This window comes from Periplaneta americana, chromosome 9 (genome assembly GCF_040183065.1).
Source record: "Periplaneta americana isolate PAMFEO1 chromosome 9, P.americana_PAMFEO1_priV1, whole genome shotgun sequence".
In the NCBI taxonomy this organism is placed as follows: domain Eukaryota; kingdom Metazoa; phylum Arthropoda; class Insecta; order Blattodea; family Blattidae; genus Periplaneta; species Periplaneta americana.
The window spans coordinates 104,865,102-104,888,966 of record NC_091125.1 but is presented as its reverse complement, the minus strand read 5'-3'; the positions used below and the strand labels follow the sequence as shown (position 1 = coordinate 104,888,966).

Below are 23,865 nucleotides of genomic sequence, written 5' to 3'. Positions count from 1 at the left end.
AGCTTCCTTTGTCATTGCTATCATCCTTTTGACTTCTTGGGAGCAGCTCATGTTACTGCTTACAGTACACCCCAAGTATTTGAAGCTGTCCACTTGCTCTACTGCCTCATTTAGAATTCGCAAATTTATCTTCTGTATTTTTCTGATGACCATGCTGTTTGTCTTATTTGCATTTATCTTCATCCCATACTGCTCAGAGCTGTCATTTAGCTCCAGTATAGTCTTAGAAAAAAGTTTCGTCGCACAGATACTTTATAAGCCCGAGAAAGGAGGCAGTGCGCATAATCAGAGGACGAGCGACCTGGTTCACAAGAGAACGACTAGTTGAGGTAATAAAATTAGTTTTGTTTCGGTGTATGTCTGATCATGTGCACTGCCTCCTTTCTGAGACTTACAAAGCATAAGTGCGACAAAACTTTCTTCTAAGACTGTACGTGTTCGTACATACATTATACATACATACACATACTCACAAGACACACATAGACACGTACATAAACACATACACGTATATACACAAATTAGAAAATAAATAACTATATTCGTGGCGGCTCCAGGGCCTTTTATGAAAAGTATCGCAGTTAAAGGACAGTGAAGTAGAACCTACCTGCAGATGTTTTTCGTGAAGAACAAGACCACAGTAGTAACACGTGATTGTTCGACCTGGACGATGTGGTTTTCTTGTGCCTTGCTGCTGCTGAACATTGCCAGAATTTGGTATGTTGTGATCTGTAATTAATGTATAATATTTTTACTCAGAGTGCGAATTAAGATTTCAAATGGTGAGGGGGGAAAGAATCCTAGGTAGAGAATACCACACATAAAATTATTATTATCCTCATTCGATACGGCTCAACACTTGGTCGTACTGAGTTGCTTGTCTTGTATCTTAATCATAATAATAATAATTATATCCATGAGCAGGCTTAAGATAAGACGTGTTCCTAAGTTATTGATTGTTGTCAGTTTGTCTGTGAAGATAATACAGCAATATTATTTTTTACTTACTTTATAATAATAATAATAATAATAATAATAATAATAGTTTTATTTTCCCTGGCAGAGTTAAGGCCATCAGGCCTTCTCTTCCACTCAATCAGGATCAAATCACATACAGAAAAATACATACCGGTATACAAATATTAACTTAAAAATAATAATAAACATAATTAAGTAAAAAAGAGAGATTGAATACATATACACAATCAGTATTAACTTTAAAATAACAATAATAAAAAATATATAATAAAAAAAGAGACTGAATACATAATCACAAACAGGAAAGTACATTCTAGTATACAAGTATTAACTAAAAAAAAATTAATACATATGAATATAATCTCACAACTAAAGGAATAGTAGAATTAGTATGATCAGCTCAGCCCGTGTTACATTGAGACAATGACAATTACCTAGATATTAGTGTTAATGGAAAAAATAAAGCAATGACTGTGTAAAATAATAATAATAATAATAATAATAATAATAATAATAATAATAATAATAATAAATAAAAATTATACCTAAAAAAACTAATTCTGTGCATTTAAAATATTTCTAAACAACCTAATTTTAAACGACTGAAGACTAAGACTACCCCTGATTTCCAGCGGCAGCGAATTCCATGAGCGGGCCATGGGTATTGAAAAAGAACTTGAGTACAGAGATGTCTGATGACGTGGTATTGATAGCAACAGATTGTGCTGTGAACGTGTATTACGATTATGATGTGAAGCTAGGAGAGTAAACCGAGAGGCAAGGTAGTTGGGTGTGGAATCATGTATAATTCGATATAGCAGGCAAAGAGAATGTACTATACTGTACTTTATAAAGTATACTCGTATTAAAATAGTTATATTCTGTATTGGACAAGCCCATTGTCCATGCAACACAGATTTTCTCCAGACTCCGGTTTCTTGTGAAATTCAAACAATTCTCCATCATCATCATCATCTTCATCATCATCATCCATTACGAGTATAATAGGGATCCACCGCCTATAGTGTACTCCGGATATTCTCTTACGAACGAAGTAATTCACAAAAGTGTAAACGTTTATTTTTGTTTCACATTTAGGCAGTGCGTAAATGGGAAAATAATATAACTATAACTATTATTATTATTATCATTATTATTATTATTTTATTATTTTATTATTATTATTTAGGCCTATATGGTCGAATATATGACAAAGCAGAACATCGTATAAGCAGGGATGGCGCCAGGAGGTGTAAGAGGGTGCTTGCACACCCCTTCTGAAATTCCCGCACTTCCTTCAGCACCCCTTTCAAATAACCATAAGGTAATCTTAGTATTATCGAGTTAAATCATATAGGCTGTAGACTGATGGTGAATCAAACCATTTCACACGCTCCATTCTTCTTCATATCCACATTGCAAATGCTTCTTGTCATTTCTCTTCACTTCGTCGTAATGTCCATGTTTCTGCCTCATATAGGCCACACTTCACTATTCTTTTCCTTAGTTCTTTCCCAGAGGTCTACAGAAGATGGTCCTTTTTCTATTAAAGGCTTCCCTTCCCATTACTATTCTCTTTTTGACTTCCTGACAGTAGCTCGTGTTATACTCCAAGTATTGGAAGCTTTCCACGTGTTCTACTGCATCATTTCGAATTTATTTATTTTTCTTCCGATAACCATGATTTTTGTCTTGTTTGGATTTATCTTGATCCCATACTGCTCACAGCTGTCATTTAGCTCCAGTATATATCCATTAGTATTATCTCATCTTCTGCTAACAACACCATATCCCCAGCAAATCTTATAGATTTCTTCTTCCTCTTACTATCACTCCTCCCATGTCCTGAAAACAGTTCTGCACTAAATTCTCCAAGTAGATGTTGAACAGGGTAGGTGATAAAAGGCATCCTTGTCATATTCCTCTCCCTCTTCCACTTCCCTTTGAATAATAATAATAATAATAATAATAATAATAATAATAATAATAATAATAATAATAATCGGATACTAACTTCCCCAATCATAAGGCGAATATCAGGTAATCTGTGGCGAATTCTCGGCCTCATCTCTCCAAATACCATCTCTCTATCATCAATTCCATCGATACTAACGCATTAGTTGATACAGCGTCGTGCAATTAAATTCTGCTCATGTAAATGTCCTCCTTCACAAATTAAAATGATAGTGGTGTCACTGCTTTAGTTATCATATGAAAGTGAAATATTATACTGAATTGTGTATCAAATGTCAGATGTGCTTGTTCTGTTCATTTCTGCACCTCTCTCGATTTATATCTAGCACATTCGCCAGACACGAACCTGGCATTGCTTCCTGTCGTTCTGAAATAGTCACCGGAAGACAGCCACATAGAGAGGAAGTGAGGCATATCAGACTCACCATCATTTGAAACGTCACAGTTGATGAGATGAATGTTTGGCCTCTTTTTTCGTTGTTCTATTTTTTATTTCACTTTAGTATGAATAACATTCAACCAAGGACATATCTCACGTCGTTGTGGAGGATGTAGACAGCAATTTATTTTTATTATGGTTAACACTCTCATCTCTTGCGCTGATATTTAATTCGTGATAGAAATAATAATAATGTGGATCCTAATTCAAGGGCAAATGGGATATTATTAGAATATACCACTCTGGGATAAGTGAAAAGGTTAATTATATTCTTTGAAAATATGCCATAATTTTACATGCATTTGATTGGTAACGGATCTGATAAATAAGGATCTCTTTTCGTTCTTTTCATGTTGACGGAGCTGATACGTAGCTCAAAACGTTGGATGGTCAGCATCTATGACTCAGTGCAAAATTCCGAAAGTATCGTACCACAATGTGTGAAAACCATAAATCTTACAGTAAATATAATCGCATTCTCATACATACATACATACATTCATACATAATAGAATAACAAACCTACATACGCCTAGAGAGTGACAGAAACGAGACATAATGTGTATTTTGTAAACATACAGGTAACAAGTCATGTAGTATTACCTTTATTGTAATGGGACATGCCGTTCAACTAATATTAAAAAATATACATACATACATACATACAAAACCATTTATGATCATCCGACGCTGTCAGGTGGGCCATCCTACCCAGCCCCTTACAGAGACAGGTTCCTTCCGCATAAGATTAGCCTGATAAGCCCTAAGGCCCGGAGCTCCAAGCCTTTTCTGATCATCCGACGCTGTCAGGTGGAACATCCTACCCAGCCCTTTCAGAGACAGGTTCCGTCCGCATAATATTAGTCAAATAAGCCCCAGGGTCCGGAGCCCTAAGCCCTTTCTATATCAGCATCGGAAACCCGTACTACCCCTATGACTTCATCCTAACCGATTTTTAATATTGCAGATGATAGATAAAATGAGGGGAAGTGGCGTGTGTTGGAATGTTTTAGGGCTACCAGCTATTCATTGTTAGTATAAAAATAACAACTTCATCATACTTAAGATGGAGAATTGGATGGCTTATTATTATTTCAATATGAGAATTCCTAATGTGATCTGATAAAATTGTTACTTTGGGTTTTGTTATGCTTATGACCTAGTCATAGGCCTACTCGTATATGAAAACGCAACTCGAGTTCTCATGAGAGAAGCAATTTTCTCATGAAATTTCGGCCAGTGTGTGGGACCGGTGCCCACCCAGCATCGTGATGCACTTGAGGAGCTACGATAGGTAGCGAAAATCCGGTTTCGACAACCAGCTATAACGGCTGGGGGAATCATCGTGCTAACCACCGATACCTCCATTCTGGTTGGATGATCGTCCACCTCTGTCTCGGCATGTGGATGTGAGGCCAGCAGTCGGGTGGTCGGTCTAGGTCCTTCATGGGCTGTAGCGCCACGGATTTTCTACTGTTGAGTGGAACTTAAAAATCCATTATATTTGATCCAGATTACAATATATTGATTCTGTTTTAATGCTGTTTGTTGAATACAAGAGCATTAACTGTGAAGTACTAAAAATCTACGAAATGTCATTAATACCCGGAACTCGAGGAAAAGATATCGCAGCTAAAGTTTTTAGAATTTATCCGTTACGAGTAGCAGACAACCTTGATTGCACTCTTGCGTGAGTGGTTGCGTAACGTTAGGCGTTTCTTAAGATAAAGCCCCGCAGATTAAGAAATTGATGGTGATGATGATGATTATTCTGTGCGCGATAGCCCATAGAGAACCAATGTCTAACAGGCGACTGCAGATCTCACGTTCACATGCCTTAGCAGAGGTGAACAATTATCCATCCATTACGAGGGTAAGTTGTGGTTAGCACAATGACCTTCAATTTGTTAAGAAGTAACTTGATAATATAAAGAATAACGCATGGATACTAACATTATTGCTGTATTAGAGTATCGCTTTCCCAGATGAACTCTGTGGAATTTAAGCGACGAGCGTTCCATGGAGAAGGAAATGCGAATTCTTTCAGTCGACGCCTGCGCCTGATTCTTCAGGTAGTGCAGAGGTATATTATTATTCTTACTTTACAATAGATAAAGGTATGTCATATGGGGAGAAGGTTTAGATTAGGTGTATTACAACACATAGGCATACTGATAAAGATAAGAGACGTCACGGCATTTAGTGGGAGATTCGTATGAACGACACAGGTAAGTGATTCACACGCAACATGAAGAGATACATACTCCTTCCTGTCTTTTAACACTTAAGAGTACAGTCAGTGGCGTAGTACGGATATGAACTTGAAATGTTCGTATTATACTTAATTCGACTGAAAAGATTGTAGTTTGTTAAGCAACAGGTTTGAGGGGAGTCTGTACACTGAATTTTGATTTAAAAAAAAAATGAAATTCGTTTTTCGGAGTTTAATACGTGTAAAATGATAATATGATTTTATTTCTTCTAATTGTCAGCTTTTGGCCCTATCTTCAGCAAAAATATTGTAGTAATTCTTAATGCAAAAAATGTTATCAATGATTTTTTTTCTAACCGCTTAGTGGAATTTTAAATTTATTTAGCCGACTCTATACATAAAAGTATGTTACATATGCCCTATGTTTTCTTCATTTGTATCTATTATCACTTCTGAGAAAAGTGCTCCCAAAATTGAGGAATTTAACATTGTAAGATATGGAACCTTTCACACCATTTTTCTACACTTTCTTATTTTTGTGATATTGATGCACTTTTCTTAGAAAGTTTTGTACTCAGAAGGCTGAAATGTTAATATACAATATCAATGTGATGACATTTTACACAGTAGGTTAAAAAAATTAAGATTATTTCTATCTTCAGCAAAAATGTTTTATTTTATTTTTTTATTTTTATTTTATTATTTAACACTTATGCCACATTTACAATCTGTCTACAATAGACAATAAGTAAATATTATAAAGGAATATGACATGATTGGAGATGTTATCCCATGAAAACACTCCAAAAGAAAAATAACAATGTTTCAAATAGCTGTACCGGTAGTAAAAATGAATCGAAGGTCAAGAACATTGATCCTTTTAAGTCTTCTTATTGTTTGACTATTATCCAGCAAATTTAATGATTAATGATTGGGAGGTTGATTTAATCGGTGCGGGTATTTTTTACTGAACTTAGAGATTTCTTCTTTCACAGTGGAAATGTTTAGGTCATGATGAATGACATCATTACGGACATACCATGGTGCAGTGACAATGGAACATAAAGTTTTAGACTGATACGTCTGCAATATTTCAATGTTTGAGTTGCTAGCAGTTTCCCACAGTTGGATGCCGAATGTCCAGATTGGTTTTAATATGACTTTATAAACAAGAAGTTTATTTTCTAATGACAGTTTTGATTTAGGTGCCAATAACCAATAGATTTTTGATGTTTTAAAATGTAATTATTTACGTTTAGTTTCAATGGGCCATATTCATAGACATTCTTAGCGCGGGCTTCCGGTGGATGATCAGCTAACTAACGTTTTTCGTATTCATAAACCAATGTTAGCTATATGATATGATATGAATCCTGTACAAATAACCAGTCGAAACCCGGGGCTAGTTTAGCACGCTCGTAGCACAGGCTAGCGAAATGTCTATGCATAGCACCCTATATGTTTACGCCATGTTAATCGGCGATCTAAATGCATACCTAAATATTTAACATCATCTGCTTCGGGAAGTTCTTTGTTGTAAAGCGTTACAGGAGGACAGTTTTCAGTTCTGGTTCCGAAAGTAACATGAATTGATTTGTTATTACTCGCTTGTATTCTCCATTTAGTTAGCCAATCTTCTCAGCAAAAATAAAAAAATAATTTGTAGTAATTTTTAATGAAAAAAATGTTATCAATTACATTTTTTCCAACCGCACAGTGGAATTTTAAATTTATTTAACCGGTTGTATACATAAAGGTTTGTTACATATGCCCTATTTTTGCTACATTTGTATTTTTCATAACTTCTGAGAAAAGTGCACTAAAAATTGAGGAATTTAACATTGTAATATATGGAAGTACAGACACCCCTTAACTAAATCCAATCTCAGCATTGGAATTACCATTAGAAACATCGCAGACTACATATCCTTGACATGGATAGGGGACACGCTGAATCCACCGACAATGAAAAGGGTGACCAGTTCTCCAAGAGAACAGCACCTCTTAGTTTACACTACGCATATTCCAAGGGTTCTTTCTCGTTTATAAAAGAGCAACTAAGAAAAACGTGGTAAAAATTGAAATGATCACTGGAAAAAATAATAGTCCCTCAGGATCGATAACAAAAGAGCTCTTTTACTCTATCATTTTAGATTGAATAAAATGTTAATTATTGACACCGAACTACATTTTCACTAAATTTCTATCATGCCATAGTAAATATTTTGGTTCTTCTTCTCAAAGATTTTGTATTAATGATGAATAGAGACGGTAGATTTTAGCAAACTGGTCACACTTTAAAAATACAATTTAGAATTTTATAGCACTTTTAAAGTTACAATTTAGCATTTTGTAGCGTTAGAGGATGAAACACTTTTTATGGAAAGTTTTCTAGTAGAAATTTAACAGTTGCATTTTCTAGATTTTCTAATTTAAATTCTTTGAAGTAATAAACAAGAAAAGGAGCAATGCAAAATTGCAGTGAGCAATGCAAAATTGCAGTGAGACTATGAACATTAAGAAACATGCCAAACGATAATCGTGTAATTTTATTCCGGCCCATCTTGTTGTTCAATCATAATCAACCGCTACCACAAAAAAACTTGAAAGCGAACTTTGGACCTAAAGAGATCGCATAGGCGGACAATACTCTACCACCAGCACAGATAAATTAGTTGAAAATTCGAGATAATGGTACAGAAAACAACAAAGAGGGTTCCACACAGACAGCAGTCGTCTGATATTCACACTTGCGAAAGCTGACATGGAGAGGTGAGCAAACTATAAAAAAAAAGGTAAAACTCTGTATATGTCGGAGCCTTTAGATATATTTTAATTTTTTAAAATAAAAAACACAAAAATGTCTCATAAAATGTGATTTCGCTCTTATTTCGCAGTAAAACATACATTTCGCGTTTTGTGCTCCATTTCGCATTCTATCGCGAATTTTAAAAGTAGAGTAATCTGTTTGGTAGGCTATTCTTTTAAACATATAGGGCCATATTCATAGACATTCTTAGCGCGGGCTTCCGGTGGATGATCAGCGAACTAACGTTTTTCGTATTTATAATCTAGTGTTAGCGATATGATATGAATCCTGTACAAGTAATCAGCCGATAGCCGGGGCTAGTTTAGCACGCTCGTAGTGCGGGCTAGCGAAATGTCTATGAATAGCACCCAAAATTACCATACTTATTGTAACAACATTTGGACACATTTCGCATTTATCGTGATTGTGAAAATCTACAATTTCTAATGATGAAAATAATTATCTATACAAGGCTTTAAAAGTTGTCCATTATCCAAACAAATTGTTGCACTTGCCTTGCTTTGCGGGTACGTGTTCTCTATAGATCTGCAATTATTTCTACTTGTAGTTCCGACAGTGGCGATTCGAGATATAAATTATAAGTGGTTGCAGTTAACTTAGGCCTAGATTAGGGATCGTCCCGTTTTTCGCTAATGCATTCCGTTGTCCCGAGAAAAGTCTTCGGGACAGCTTTCCGTCCCGTATTCTAGAGTTCTAAACTGAGAAAAACGGAAAAGTTACAATGTCTATTCTATATTACAAATTACAAATATCGCACTTCATCATTGCAGGTGACTGTAGATGGACTATTATGAAACAATATTATTGTGAACTATTAATTTCTCAAGCAATGATGGCAACACCAAACTTTTAGATGAAGTCTGGGTGGATCTTTTTAAAAGTACTGAAAGAGAACTCTCAAATTTGAAGAGAGTAGTGGAGTTTATTATGTGTATCTCTGGAACAAAGGCGTGTGTCGAAAGCTTCTTTTCTCGCATGAACGCTCTATGGACTGATGAGAAAAATAAATTATCTGTAATAACAGTAAAATCAATGCTTGTTGTAAAATCATTCTTCAGTGAGGATTATGTTGATTTTGCTCTTCAAAATAAACGATTGTTAAGTGAAATTCATTCTTTAGCAGTGGCGTGTGGTGATAAATAATCCTGGTGGTGCACAAATATTTATTATGATTATGATGATGATTATTATTATTATTATTATTATTATTATTATTATTATTATTATTATTATTATAGGTACTAACTACTACATAACTTCCAACATATGTTACGTAGGTATAGATTTACATAATTTTGTTAGTCAAGCAATTACAGTTAATTAGTTTCCTATGTAGGTCCAGTAATAGCAAAGTAAAGTGTTCAATTTCTATTGCAGCACACCGTAAATAATATTGTTTTCGCTATATTGTGTTTTATAACACAGTTCACACATTCACAAGCATTCGATACGTGTGTCGTCTCATCAGCCTTAACTGCTAAAAAGTCAGCAGCTTTCTCTATTTCTTTGAAATCTCATCATGGCATACATCAAAATGGCTTGAAGGACTTCGTTCTGTATAGTGTTTGATGTGCTCTTAAACCAGAGGCGTATACTGGTTAAAGGGTTTGGGCTACCGCTGACCCTATTATTACACAAAATATATCTAACAATTACTTTAATTTTAATTACTATGGTAAAACTAATAATACAAAATTATTACATTATGTTATATTATAAACTTTTTCTTTTGTAATTTCCTTGGGCTACCGCCGGTAGCCCGCAAAATACGCCCCTGTCTTAAACACTGTTCATCTTTCCAAACGTTCCTTAAGAGTGCGTCTAATTCAGAACTGAAATTGATGAGGCCAAGAAAAATACTAGCGTTTAAAGATGAGTTTCCATCTTCGTGATCTCTTAAAGCCAACTCAAAAGCTCCACAAAACCGCAGGCACATACTGTATCTGTTCTTGGTAACTTTATCATTGTGAAATGCAACAATCCAATTGAATCCAATTGTGTCTGTATGTTTGTTCGACCCAACACTGCTAATTTAACATTATTGTTGATGTGTGCAGCTGAAGAATCGTGTTTTTTAATTCTTTCATTCATGTGCTTCAAATCAATCATATCTGCAGAACGATAATCAAAATTATTTAGTTACTAAGCAACGGTCCTAAATTCAAACAGACAAATAAATAAAATTCATAAAACGTATTTGTCTTATTTTTGTCAGTAAATGTTCGCCGTTGAACAACAGGCAAGGAAAACAAAATACAGCGTCTTTTATATTGCAGTCGCATATTGCATTTTTCGTAAGTCCGAATGTTGAATTTTCTTGCCACTTCTCTATTACTGTTCTTCGTCACTTATAATTTTAATTCATGTGTAGGTCTACCCATCTTCTTTATTTTGATCTTTTCGTGTAAAGGTCTTATAGAAAATTACACATTTAAAAGATTTTGCACGCTATTCATTGTAACATTTATGATGGAACGAGCTTGAGAACACATCTGAAAGTGCTCCTAATCCCTCCTACGCACACTGTACTGCCTCCCTACCATGCTCCAAAGCCTGCCAGTGAAACATTACTACTGCGCATGCTCGAATGGAGCAGTGTGCCGCAAGTGTCGAGCTGTAAACGTAAGTCCCAGGCGTCAACAAGAACAGTACATATGCAGTGTTATTTTTACATAGTATTATAATAAAGAATTATGTCGCTCACATAGTCTACTGCAGCTCATTGATATAAATTTAAAAACATGTTTATTTGAAGAGGTGGTGCACTGCTCCTGTGCTCCTTAAGAGAAATCGCCACTGTTCTTTAGAGAAATATTGCAAGGCTAAGGCGGATTGATTTATAATAATATTGTCACGTGAGTAGAGTATTTCGTAGCTATTTATGTAATAACTTAGTAAAAGCAATTTGAAGGGAACTTTCATAAAGAAGCGTAAGCTTAATGCAAACATGCTCCCTAACAATTTTGTTTACTATTTGTTTACTTACCCTTAGTTAGTAAAGTGTTTGTATAGTAAACTTTACTACACACACACTTTGAAAGATTGGCATATTTGATGGGTGCGCATACTAAACTTACTCAGTGATAAATGATAAGTGTCCCCTATTTTTTTCCAGTATGTCTGGGAACCTTAGCCTAGATCTATAATTTTTATATTTTAAAAACGATCTTCAAACCATGCAACATAGATTTAACCGCGACAGAAAGCTGGCATGGCTGACCGTCCTGGATGGAACATGTTACCTGGTTGAGTTTTTTTCCGAGTTCTTCCCTCGACCCATTAAGAGCAAATTCTGGATAATTTTCGGCACTGGACCCTGAACTCAATTCGTTGGCTTTATCACCTTCATCTCACTCAGACGCTACATAGCCATAGCAGTTCATAAAGCATCGTAAAATTACTGTTTAAAAAGTTACTACAATCTTTTAAAAATTAAAATACGAACTAATAGGCCTACACTGCTCCGCCGATTTAGTAGAATGCGTTTGAGTCTAAAGAAAGCAGAAAAGAGTACAACGTGGTCTGTTGTGACGAGAATCCAAGCTCCTGCATAAACCTTGAACTGAAGTCACAAGAAAATGTAATTTAAATAATTTCGTACATAATAATTAATTTACATTAGCCAAACGTATTTTTGTAGCTAGGCTAATATCTCTATGCAACACAATAAATCATAAAGAAAATCATATGACTCTTTTTGAATTTGAGCCCCATTGTGTTTTTATTGCATTAAAAAACGCTGAAACGATTTTCACGAAAATCTTGAAGCATATTCCTTTACATCATAACACTTTCTCTAACGAAAAGTAAAATTATACTGTGCATCATAATATCAATTTTACGAAAAACCGAGTGTATTTTAAAATAATTCTTAAACAAAAAAGTCGATTTTGTTTTGATGCTTTATCATAAAATGTTCTAGACCTACATCTACTAGATTGTGTGAAAGTTTGTAAATTTCAGAAATGGTAAATTTGTTACTTTTCATAATTTATATAAATAAATTATAAAATTACTATATTCAAATGGTTGTTTCAACACGTAAGGGTAAGATATAGTTAGTTTCAGTTGTTAGACATGTTTTCAAGGTTGTTCCACCTCATCATCACTAACATTGCACACTGCAGTAAAGTTATCTGATATTATTAAAATTGAAACAAACTTGTGGAAATATTCCTGCATGACAAATAATATTTAACTGATGTGAATACTGCATCAATTTAATCTCATTTATCCATATTTAAGATACAATAATTTTACAATTTCTTAAGACTTTGCTGATCAGGGTTGCCAGATTGTACGTTTCCCCTTATTCTTACTATTTTTTTTACCTTAAAACACGTCTTCCGTAATTTGAGGATTATCTACTTTTTTCTGCGCAGTATAATTACCTTATTTTCGACATGGAGTCTATTAGGCCTATGTGCAGAAGTTTACTTTTATAATGCTGTGTGTTTGCACTATTTAAAGAAGTTGTTATAAAAAAACTAGATCTAGTGGCGTGTAAGAATAGCAATAACCTTACGTACACCTTAAACAATAAACAATCAATTTTATTGTATGCTACTAAATCCCTGGGAAGTTCCCATACGTCTTCCTTATTATCTGTGAGAATCTTCCTTTTCTTCCTAAAACAAATCTGGCAACTCAATTGCAGATATAATTCTCTTGTGCGGATAATTATGGATGGGAACATTGAGGCATATGTCGCCTTAATAAAAATTGTAGAAGGCTTTTCGTTTCTTCTCTCAAGTGATTTCGGCCTATAAAGTGCTAACTTAAATACAAAAATCTACGATAAACTAATGATTTCCTTTGTGAGAAAAAAAATTCTTCCCTCTTCCCGCTCGAAAAAGAACTGATCACTTCTACTTCTTTTACGATAATACTGAGATACGCCACTGCTGTTCTTTACTGCCATCTGATATCCGAGAGGTCGAAATATATAATAATACAAGATGATAACTCTTCCAATAAATGCTTGAGGCATAAAGTTCTAAATGTATAAATACCAAATTACTGAACCTGAAACAAATACTGTTTGCTACAACAGAGAATAGTGGCTTTATTGTGATAGTCACCTGCAGTGGAACGGAGCTCTGCCATCGTGACGGGAGGAGCGCCAGCGATACACTATCTCTCACATGAAAATGAAGTCTAACGTTACACTTGTCTGATACTGTCAGATAGCCCGCCCTTCGTATTTGTTCGGTATCTAGAGCAAATCCAGGTCGCTACGTCGCTCGCATATTTAATACCAGTCTCTTGTCATGATTTTTTTCGCTTAAGTTTGTTTTACAATTTGGTAAATATTTAAAATTATTATTATTATTATTATTATTATTATTATTATTATTATTATTATTATTATTATTATTATTATTATTTCATGAGAGATATATTGTCTCCGAAGTTTTAAAAGGTATTCCTTAGAAGACCAATATTTTTATTAAATTATTAAAACATATTGTTATTTTTCTGTATGTGTGTTTGTGTGTATGTGTGTGTGTTCTTATATATATATATATATATATATATATATATATATATATATATATATATATATATATATATATAGTGTTATAGGCATTTTATATCATTGTCATCGTCTTCGTCGTATCATTAGTAGAATAATATTAGTAGGATAGTAATGTAGTAGTAGTAGCAGAGCAGTAGTAAAGAGAGAGAATCAGCAAAGGGGTAGCTGCTCTATAACAAGGGATACCGTTTGCTTATAGCCACGTAATTAATTTTTTTCTATATGCTTCTTCTTCTTCTTCTTCTTCTTCTTCTTCTTCTTCTTCTTCTTCTTTCCCTTAGTTTAACCTCTTCCTTCTAGGTGCATTTACACGACCCACGCCACCCGGGCCTTACAGGGCCGCGACCTGTCGGGAAAGGTATTAAGCTATGGATCACATACATACTTTTTTGACCACACAAGGACATGGAGGGCCTCCCCGGATGAGGGATCAGCTCAATGCCAGGGCCACTTTTCTATATACCGGTATACAAAAATACAGATATTTCTACACAGTTAAGTGTTCTTATTTTTTAACAGTCATTCCAGCCACCGGCGTAGCTCTGTCAGCTAAGGCCCTTGCCTACCGATCCGGAGCTGCGCTCGGGCGCGGGTTCGATTCCCGCTTGGGCTGATTACCTGGTTGGGGTTTTTCCAAGGTTTTCCCCAACCGTAAGGCAAATGCCAGGTAATCTGTGGCGAATCCTCGGCCTCATCTCGCCAAATATCAACTCACTATCACCAATCTCATCGACGCTAAACAACCTCGTAATTGATACAGTGTCGTTAAATAACCAAGTAAAAAAACAGTCATTTCTAAAACCGAATAATTTCTTTATTCGTTTATAAAATTGTACAAATGGTGATTTGCAATTAACAAAGAGGTACCGGTATTTAAAATATATGTAGATTTACTCTAAAGATTTGATGTATCAATATGAAATCTATGGATACAAATTTACACAAAATTTTGAAATAGTTCCACGTACTCCAAACAATCTTTCATAGTGTTCTGCCCAAGAGCAAGTCTTTCACTGCAAACCCAGCATTCTCCAGTCTTTCCTGTTTTTTGCCTTCCTCTTTGTCTCCTCATATGATCCATATATCTTAATGTCGTCTATCATCTGATATCTTCTTCTGCCTCGAATTCTCTTCCCGTTCACCATTCCTTGCAGTGCATCCTTCAGTAGGCAGTTTCTTCTTAACCAGTGACCCAGCCAAGTGCTCCAAACAATAATACAATAAAATAATGTTAATAATAATAATAATGATAATAATAATAATAATAATAGTAATAAACTGGTACTTTGTGCAAAAGTCACGCACCGTAGCGACACGTTTATACAGATTGAGATCTGGTTCGAATCCTCATGAGGGAATTTAACTTTCTCATGAAACATAGACAAGTGTAACGTGTTACACACTTACTTACTTACTTACTTACTTACTTACTTACTTACTTACTTACTTACTTACTTACTTACTTACTTACTTACTGGCTTTTAAGGAACCCGGAGGTTCATTGCCGCCCTCACATAAGCCCGCCATTGGTCCCTATCCTGAGCAAAATTAATCCATTCTCTATCATCATATCCCACCTCCCTCAAATCCATTTTAATATTATCTTCTCATCTACGTCTCGGCCTCCCTAAAGGTCTTTTTCCTTCCGGTCTCCCAACTAACACTCTATATGCATTTCTGGATTCGCCCATACGTGCTACATGCCCTGCCCATCTCGAACGTCTGGATTTAATGTTCCTAATTATGTCAGGTGAAAAATACAATGCGTGCACTCCTGTGTTGTGTAACTTTCTCCATTCTCCTGTAACTTCATCCCTCTTAGCCCCAAATATTTTCCTAAGAATCTTATTCTCAAACACCCGTAGTCTCTGTTCCTCTCTCAAAGTGAGAGTCCAAGTTTCACAACCATACAGAACAACCGGTAATATAACTGTTTTATAAAGTCTAACTTTCAGATTTTTCGACAGCAGACTGGATGATAAAAGTTTCTCAACCGAATAATAACAGGCATTTCCCATATTTATTCTGTGTTTGCTGTGGTCGTACCAGAGAATCAGTCCCATTCCGAGGCTTATTTGAAGGATTCGTAACAAGCTGTTTTTTTACGGTGAAGGGTTGTTAGCCCTTCTCCCAACCCCCAAGCTGGAGGACCACCCCTCATCGGCTGTCCGCGACTGCTTATTCAATATATTCACAGCTACCCTCCATATCTGGAGGCCGTCTCCTCGATCCGCAACCTGAGGACGCGCCATGCCGTGGTGATAGGGACCCACAATACATGGCGTGTTACACACTATCGTGATGAATTTGGGAAGTTGCAGTGAGTAGCGAAATTCGGCTTCAAAAGCCAATTATATCTGTTGAGAGGGGATATCATCTTGTAATTCCCACGTTACTCCCATAGTGGTTGGTAATCGTTCACCCCAGTGGAGGGATGTAGACGTGAGGCCAGCAATCGACTAGACGGCCTCCCTAGGCTTTCTATGGACTCTCGCGCCACACATTAATAATAATAATAATAATAATAATAATAATAATAATAATGATAATAATAATAAATAAACTTCCAATAGAGAGAACGTTAAATTAGCTATTGATTATGAAAATTATTCAAAAGAAATATCAATAGATTTTCATAATTCTTTTAAATGTTACATATGAATTTCGCAACAAACAATCCAATTTTGTTTATTTGCACTTTAGTTAAGCCTAAACAGTCGAACAAACTAATTTGGCCTAAATAGTCGACATAAGGCACACAAGAAGAAAGTAAAAAAATAGAGTACATGTACAGACAAATGTTGTAGAGAGTGTTTCTAAACTGCCGATTACAACAATGGGCAACGAATCCTGTTCTCAAAACTGAATGAAATAACATCTGTGTTACAAATGTCAGTGACCAATTTTGTTCACTTAAATTGAAGATTTAGACAGTCTGTAGAATATAAATTATGACATCTTAACACAAAACATTCCGATTTAGTCAACAAACCCATTGCATTGATTTCTTCATGAGTAAAAGGGATGCACTTAAAATTTAAAAGAAAATTATTTGGGTCTTTCAGTTTTCATTAACGGGTAAACATAAATCAGGCTCAATTTCACGAATAAGTTCCTTAGGTCATTAATTGTTTCTGACTTGTTGGCATAAACCCGTTATTTAACATAACCCCATGAGAAGTAGGCCTAATCCAGCGGCGTTAAATCACATGATCTCGGGTTCCAGTTAACATCACCACCAAGCGAAATGATGAAGCTCTTTTCGTGATATTGACACCGGTTCAGACGGTGCTTGTTTCTGTGGTGGATTCCAAGGTGGCTGCGCTGATGACTATCCTGCGTCTTATTACGACATTTACTATTGTTAATGTAGGACTTTAGTTGTTATCCACTCACGGTTTAGTTTCTTTTTGACCATGAGTGTTGGCAACAGATGAAACAGCAGATGATTTTCCAATTTGAACTGTGCAAAGAGCCAGCTCTGTAAGAACAACAACCATCACCGTAGCCAACACGGGAGCCAGCATCGTACCCACCACTGCACCCAGCTTGCTAGCCAGCAAGGAAACAAGCAAGAAAACAAGCATCGTGAGAACTGGGCTTTAGTTTTTTTTTTTTTTTTTGGTAATTTCCATGAAGTTAGCAGAGACAAGGATTTAAGTCTGAAACTCTTTAACACTAATCCAGTACGTTAACCACTAGACCACCGAATTGTTAGCGGACTGGACTAATGTTTAACCACCTCAAAATAAAAATAACAAAAACTAACATTATCATGAAAAACACCTGGATAAGAGAGTAGACCCAACTCCCGAAACGTCGTTATGAAGCAATGGACAATGTCCGAAAAAGGCGAGTCATTAATCATATATCATTGTGACAGAACTGTAGACTTTTAGAGTTTCTTTAGTAATTTATACTTAATTATTTTATTTTCTTAGAGTGGGCAGATTCACCAGAAATGGTTTAGTGACTTATTTCAACAGTTGGCAGCACTGACTCATAGGCAGCCGTCCACTCATCACCCAAACAAGAATCTCTGTATCGGTTGTACTTATTATCTCATACCAGTGGCGTGCAGTGCCTGTATGTATGCTATTGCTGACTGGGCTTCGATGCCTGTTGCCTACATACAGGGTTTCCATGGAATTGCTTCCCCGAATTGTCATCACCGCACGCTGCTGTCTCACACTGAACAAGATTCTAAACAGTATTCACACTATACAATAATAAGACTATTGGAGAGTATTTTAAAAACAGTTGTATTTATCTCATCTAACTCCTTCCTCGTTCAAACAATAATTTTTTTCACAAAGAAAGAAAGACTACTTCTGCGCGATTCCAGTTCTATCAGCTTCTAAGGGCCGTATTCATAGACATTTTTAGCGCGGGTTTCCGGTGGATGATCATCGTTTTTTGCATTCATAAACCAGTGTTAGCTATAGGATATGATTTGAATTCTGTACTAGTAACCAGTGGATAGCCGGGGCTAGCTTAGTACGCTCGTAGCGCGTGCTGCGAAATGTCTATGAATAGCACCCTTAGGGATTATAAAGTAACCCATGAGATGGAGCACCTTACAAATCAGTGTCGATGGCTCTGATATTATAGTACATTATGCAACGAGCCTATAATGGTAGTAATTAAGACGCAGACATGATTGTTTATGAAACGAGCGTCTTAATTACCATTATAGGCAAGTTCCATACGACTTTTTATGCTCGACCATATTTCTAACTTGAAAGTATTCAAAATTATGGTTATGTGCGAACTGACTTGAATTGTGAGATGTGCGCAGACGCGAAAGTATTGATTTTTTCCGAGGCCGAATTTCATTGACCTTGGCACAGAATAAGATGAACATTACTCTGATATAACCTGAAAATTGATTTAGAATTGAAAAACGAGATGACAAATTGAATTTATTTGAATATTATTTACAATTAACGCTAATTATTATAGTAACAGAACATAACCTTCTGCGACAGTATTGGATTTCCAGCCTCCGTGACTTTTCGCTAATTGTCTTTCGATTGCATATCCGAGAATAATCGATACTTGCGGTTTTATAACGGTACAAAGCTGACTTGTCATTGGCTGAACACCTGTAAGCTGACTTGTCATTGGCGGAACACTTGTACTTTAATGAGTAGGTGTACTTTAATGACATGCATTAAAGGACTGCTACCAGGTGTATAATTACTACATTTCGGCATGGTCGAGCATAAACTATTGTCTAAAATTGACCTGATTCGCCCGCTGGGCCTATTCGCCCCCTTACCCTAATTAATTTTGTTCAATTAAAAGAATCATGCCTAATTAAAAAATCCCTTTAATTATACTGCACGAATAACAAAGCTGAAGTCTGTATCACAAGTTCTGTATGTGCATTTTATGTGTTAAAAGAACAGGGCCTGTCACCTACCTCATTACCAAGTTCCGAATTTTTAGGTTTTAATGAACTGAAATTAGTTTTTTTCAACCCATATTTTTAGAGTTTTTTTTTAGGATTTTAAATCTTTTATTTAGGAATTTATAGGATCACGTGATTGTGCTATGTCTGTTTCTGACATGCGCCTTTGCTTTTAAAATTTGATCGATGTTTCTACAAACTGCCGTCCTCTGTATGCATTGTCGCCACATTGTAGAGCTTTTTTTTTTTCAAAGAAAGCCGCCTACAACATGCTGCAAAATTTCATTAATACATTGAGTGATATTAATTAAATTATTTGTCAACATGTCAGACTGTTTTCACAGAATACTAAAACTCCTCAAGGTTGCTTCATACTTAATTTTATTATTCATGCTTCTGTTAGTTAAATGTATGAAATTAAAAAAAAAAAAATGGAAAGATATTTACGAGTAGGCCTAAATTTATTGGGAGTGGTCCCTCGTCTTATAGAAAAATAATTTACGGGCCCGATCTCACCGGGTGTGTTCTAAAGAGCTTGAGAATCATATTTCTGGATTCGAAATTCTGTCAGAGTCAGTAATAATAATTTAAGAAATCAATCACTAATGGCGTAAGAAATCTCTGTACACCGTTTGCGCCTTATACCTCTAAAAAAAGAATAGATTTATAAGGTGCATACAGCATCTCTAAAGGAAAACAGATAAGACACTGGATTAAATAATGTACATTAAATATCTGCGAGTAAACACAATGTGTTTTTAGAGACGTCAAACTTAATTTAATTAAATAGAGTAATTAGAAACTGTTTCGAGAAAAGTGAAATTTGTAACATAGATTTTAGTTCAATCGACAGTAGTTTTCTAATACCGGTAACAAATTTGTTAATGCATTATATTTTTACACTCCACATCTGGATTACTGTGAAATACGGTAATTGAACATACAAATTTCTCGGCAAATTGATTATGTTTCATATATCGTCGGCTTAGAGTGTAAACCTGCCAACCGCCAAAAAGAAAATTTTACAAGGGAAGCAAAAAACTAAGTTTAATTTAACTCTGAAACTTTAGGACCAAATTCAAAGTACAGGTGGCATTTGTACCTTTACTTTAGATTTGGTCCTAAAGTTTCAGAATTAATTTAAACTCGGTTTTTTTGCTTCTCTTGTAAAATTTTCTTTTTGGCAGTTAGCAGGTTTGCACTCTAAGCCGACGATATTTAATTTTAAGTTCCACTATTGCTTTTTTATTAATTTGAATAACACATCATGACGCACCCAGTATTATTTCATAATAGCATGTTAAGTTTAAGGTGCATCTACACGGTTCAACTTTACGCATTTAAGCAATGCAGGCAGGCAAGATTGATATTTAATATTAATTAATATATAGGGTGTATCTAAATTGGTGTCAAATATTTCGGGGACATGTTCCTAACACCAAAACATTACAAAAAGTTCATATGAACATTGGTCTCAAAATAATTTATTTCAGAGTTACAAGACAAAATTTAATGTTACAAAATTGCTCGGAGTGGCTTCCTCCTGCTTCGATGTGTCCCCTAAACCTGCGTTACATGCTCTGGCGTACTCTGTTGAAAATTTCTGGAGTGTTTCGTATTTCGTGAAATCCAGTTTGGATATGCTCTCAGAATATCAACATTAAGTACAGGAGTCGCATAAACCAGGGACTTTAATGTCCCCAGACGAAGAAATCCATTGGAATCAAATCAGGCGATCGAGCAGGCCATGCAATGAAACCCCTTCGACCAATACATCTTTGGGGAAATCGATCATTAAAAAATTACGAACTATCAGACTGAAATGAGCTGGAGCAGCATCGTGTTAAAACACATTCGTTGGATGACGTCCAGAAGCACATCATCAATTAAATGATGCAAATCATTTCGTTCTGTTCACTCACAGAATACATTTTCTTCTGATTTCTTTCCTCTACAAAATACAAACAAGCAAAAAAACCATCAAACAATCAGCGGTCAATGAACGGACAAATCCTTTAATAACTCCCTAACGAATGGTTTTCAGACCCATGTTCTTATTAACTTTTTAAATTGTTTTGATGTTAGGAACACGTCCCCGAAATATTTGACACCAATTTAATTTAATTATATTCATTTATTGCATCCAACTGATCACATACATATGGGACATGTCAACAGTAGACACAAAATTTCCATGCATCTTAATTGAACGCGAATTTTAAACTCGGTTCTTTCAACATTCTTCTCAGATTGCATGCGTACGCGCATAGAAAATTGAACCGTGTAGATTGTAGATATAGCTTTACGATTTCTCCAGTCGAATATTTTACTCTAGCAACAGAATTTAATTCAGTTGATAGCAAACACTGCACTGACTCAAAGAAGGCTTTTCAGTGTAGACTATTAATTTTTTCCCTCTTGTATGGTGAAGGGACCCGAAGACTTGCACTGCATCTGCAGCCTGAGGCTTATTGTGCTTACCACTCTTATTCTGTGAATAATGGCCGCGCTCTTGCAGAAGTACAGCAGGCCGCATCGCGAAATTAACCCGGACTATGGTATGGATGATGATGATGATGATGATGATGATACATTTGCGCACGGTAATGAATAGATTTATTTGTCTATGATGAATAGAATGTTAGTTGGGAGACCAGAGGGAAAAAGACCTTTGGGGAGGCCGAGACGTAGATGAGAAGATAATATTAAAATGGATTTGAGGGAGATGGCGTATGACGATATACAGGTACTCACCTTAATATTCGGTCAGGCTTTAAATTTCATTATTTTCGAACTTGAGTCAGTAAGTGCAAAAAATATAGAACAGTATTATTAATTAATTAAAAGACACGATAGAAGAATATTGAGCAAACACTTATTGATTCAGAATTAATATATACCAGGGGCAATTTCTCAGGGCATGCTATGCTTGCTGCGCAAGCCCAATATTTTCGTAGAATGTGTATTTCTCAAAATGGGATTACTTACGTACATTAAAATTTATTTTGATTTTTGGAATACTGTATAGGCGCAATACCATGCGCAGGTTGCAGACTGCAAGTATCGCAACGCTTGCTCGTTTTTCGGAGCTACAGGAAAGACGTAGAAATAGCGAGAATATGATGCGCGCGCAAGCGCCTTCCTCCTTAGTCCGTCCTAGGCGCACATGCTTCTGTTATGTGTTGTTTGAAGCTCTGGTCTTAGAGCTACACCAACGACTATTTAACGTTACACAGAGCAGTATTGACAGCGGGAATGTGCTGTGATTTGCGAGTGCAATGTAATTGTATGAGCGGAATGCATGTGTTAGCTGCTGCATGTATTATTAAGTCTTAAACATTAATTTTAAGTATTGCAATGAGTTCGGAATTGTGTGTTATTGAAACCTTATTATTAAATCCATTTTTCCGAAGGACTATTCAAGAGAAGACAGACACTACAGAGATGTGCGCTCGTTCAGTGCAGCTCAATAAAACAATATGCATTGGCTGCCAGGGTCGGAAAAACTAAATAAACTGTTTTGTTGGCAATGTTTGTTATATAATCGAACTTTTACATCTGATAAGCGAATATGATCCATGACTCAAAATGATTTCATAATTATAAAATAAATTATTTATGTGGGTCTGATTATTTTTATTAATTATGAATTATTTTATCCTCGCATCTTCTCCTATGAATAAAAGAGCAAGCCTAACTTTCGTGACTAGCATTCGCCCCTGATATATACCATATAATTTGTCCTTTTGAATATGAGAAGCAAAGAATTGTGTACACTTTAATATTCGGTCAGTGTGATCCGGTCCCCTTTTCACTGTGTTCACTATGTCGTCTGCAAGCACTGCACAGTGAAGGATGGGAGTGGTATGCTTCAGTTGTCTTCTTGCTGTTAACACTGGCAGACCTGTAGTCCGATTTTTCAAGATCATTGTAATAATGGGGCGCAAAGGTAAGAATACTAGTTTTGAAAAACGACGGCTTGTTATTTTTCACCTTGCGAAGGGACGTACACATAAAGAGATCGCCGAAATGTTGAATATGAGGAGTACAGTCGGGGACATAATCAGAAGACATGAGAATGAAGACAGGATTGAATATGTGCCTCAGAGAGGGCAACCAAGGAAGTTAACAGACAGAGATGTACGTTCGATCATCAGGAAAGTTAATAAGAACCCTCGAATAAGTGCTCCCCAACTAGCAAAAGACCTAGCAAAAGAATCTTCAAAGACTGTGCACCCTGAAACAGTTTAGAAAAATTTTAAGGAAGAGTGGTTACCATGGAAGAGTGGCTAGGAAAAAACCTCTGGTATCTGAAGTTAACAGAAAGAAAAGACTTGAGTTTGCAAACAACAATATTGACAAAAATGAAGCATGGTGGAATGACGTCATTTTCGTGGACGAAAGTCCATTTAGCGTTTTTGGTCAGGCTGGTCGGGTGATGGTGTGGCGTAAGGTGAAAGAAGATATGAACATTGATAAA

At 35.8% G+C, this 23,865-nt stretch overlaps 2 protein-coding genes across 2 annotated transcripts in view; one reads left to right on the top strand and one right to left on the bottom strand.

Annotated features, from left to right (window-relative positions):
* Positions 1 to 13,595, bottom strand: part of Traf-like (TNF-receptor-associated factor-like) — a 31,640-nt gene extending 18,045 nt beyond the window's left edge. Inside the window, exons 1-2 of the mRNA XM_069835523.1 lie at positions 13,515 to 13,595; positions 608 to 729 (exon numbers count right to left, since the gene is read on the bottom strand). Of these exons, the coding sequence (XP_069691624.1) occupies positions 608 to 729; positions 13,515 to 13,539 (147 nt within the window). The 5' untranslated portion in view covers positions 13,540 to 13,595. The remainder of the gene's footprint in view (positions 1 to 607; positions 730 to 13,514) is intronic.
* LOC138706349 (NEDD8 ultimate buster 1-like) overlaps positions 1 to 23,865 on the top strand; it is a 70,780-nt gene that overhangs the window by 15,846 nt on the left and 31,069 nt on the right. The gene's annotated exons all lie outside the window — the stretch shown is intronic.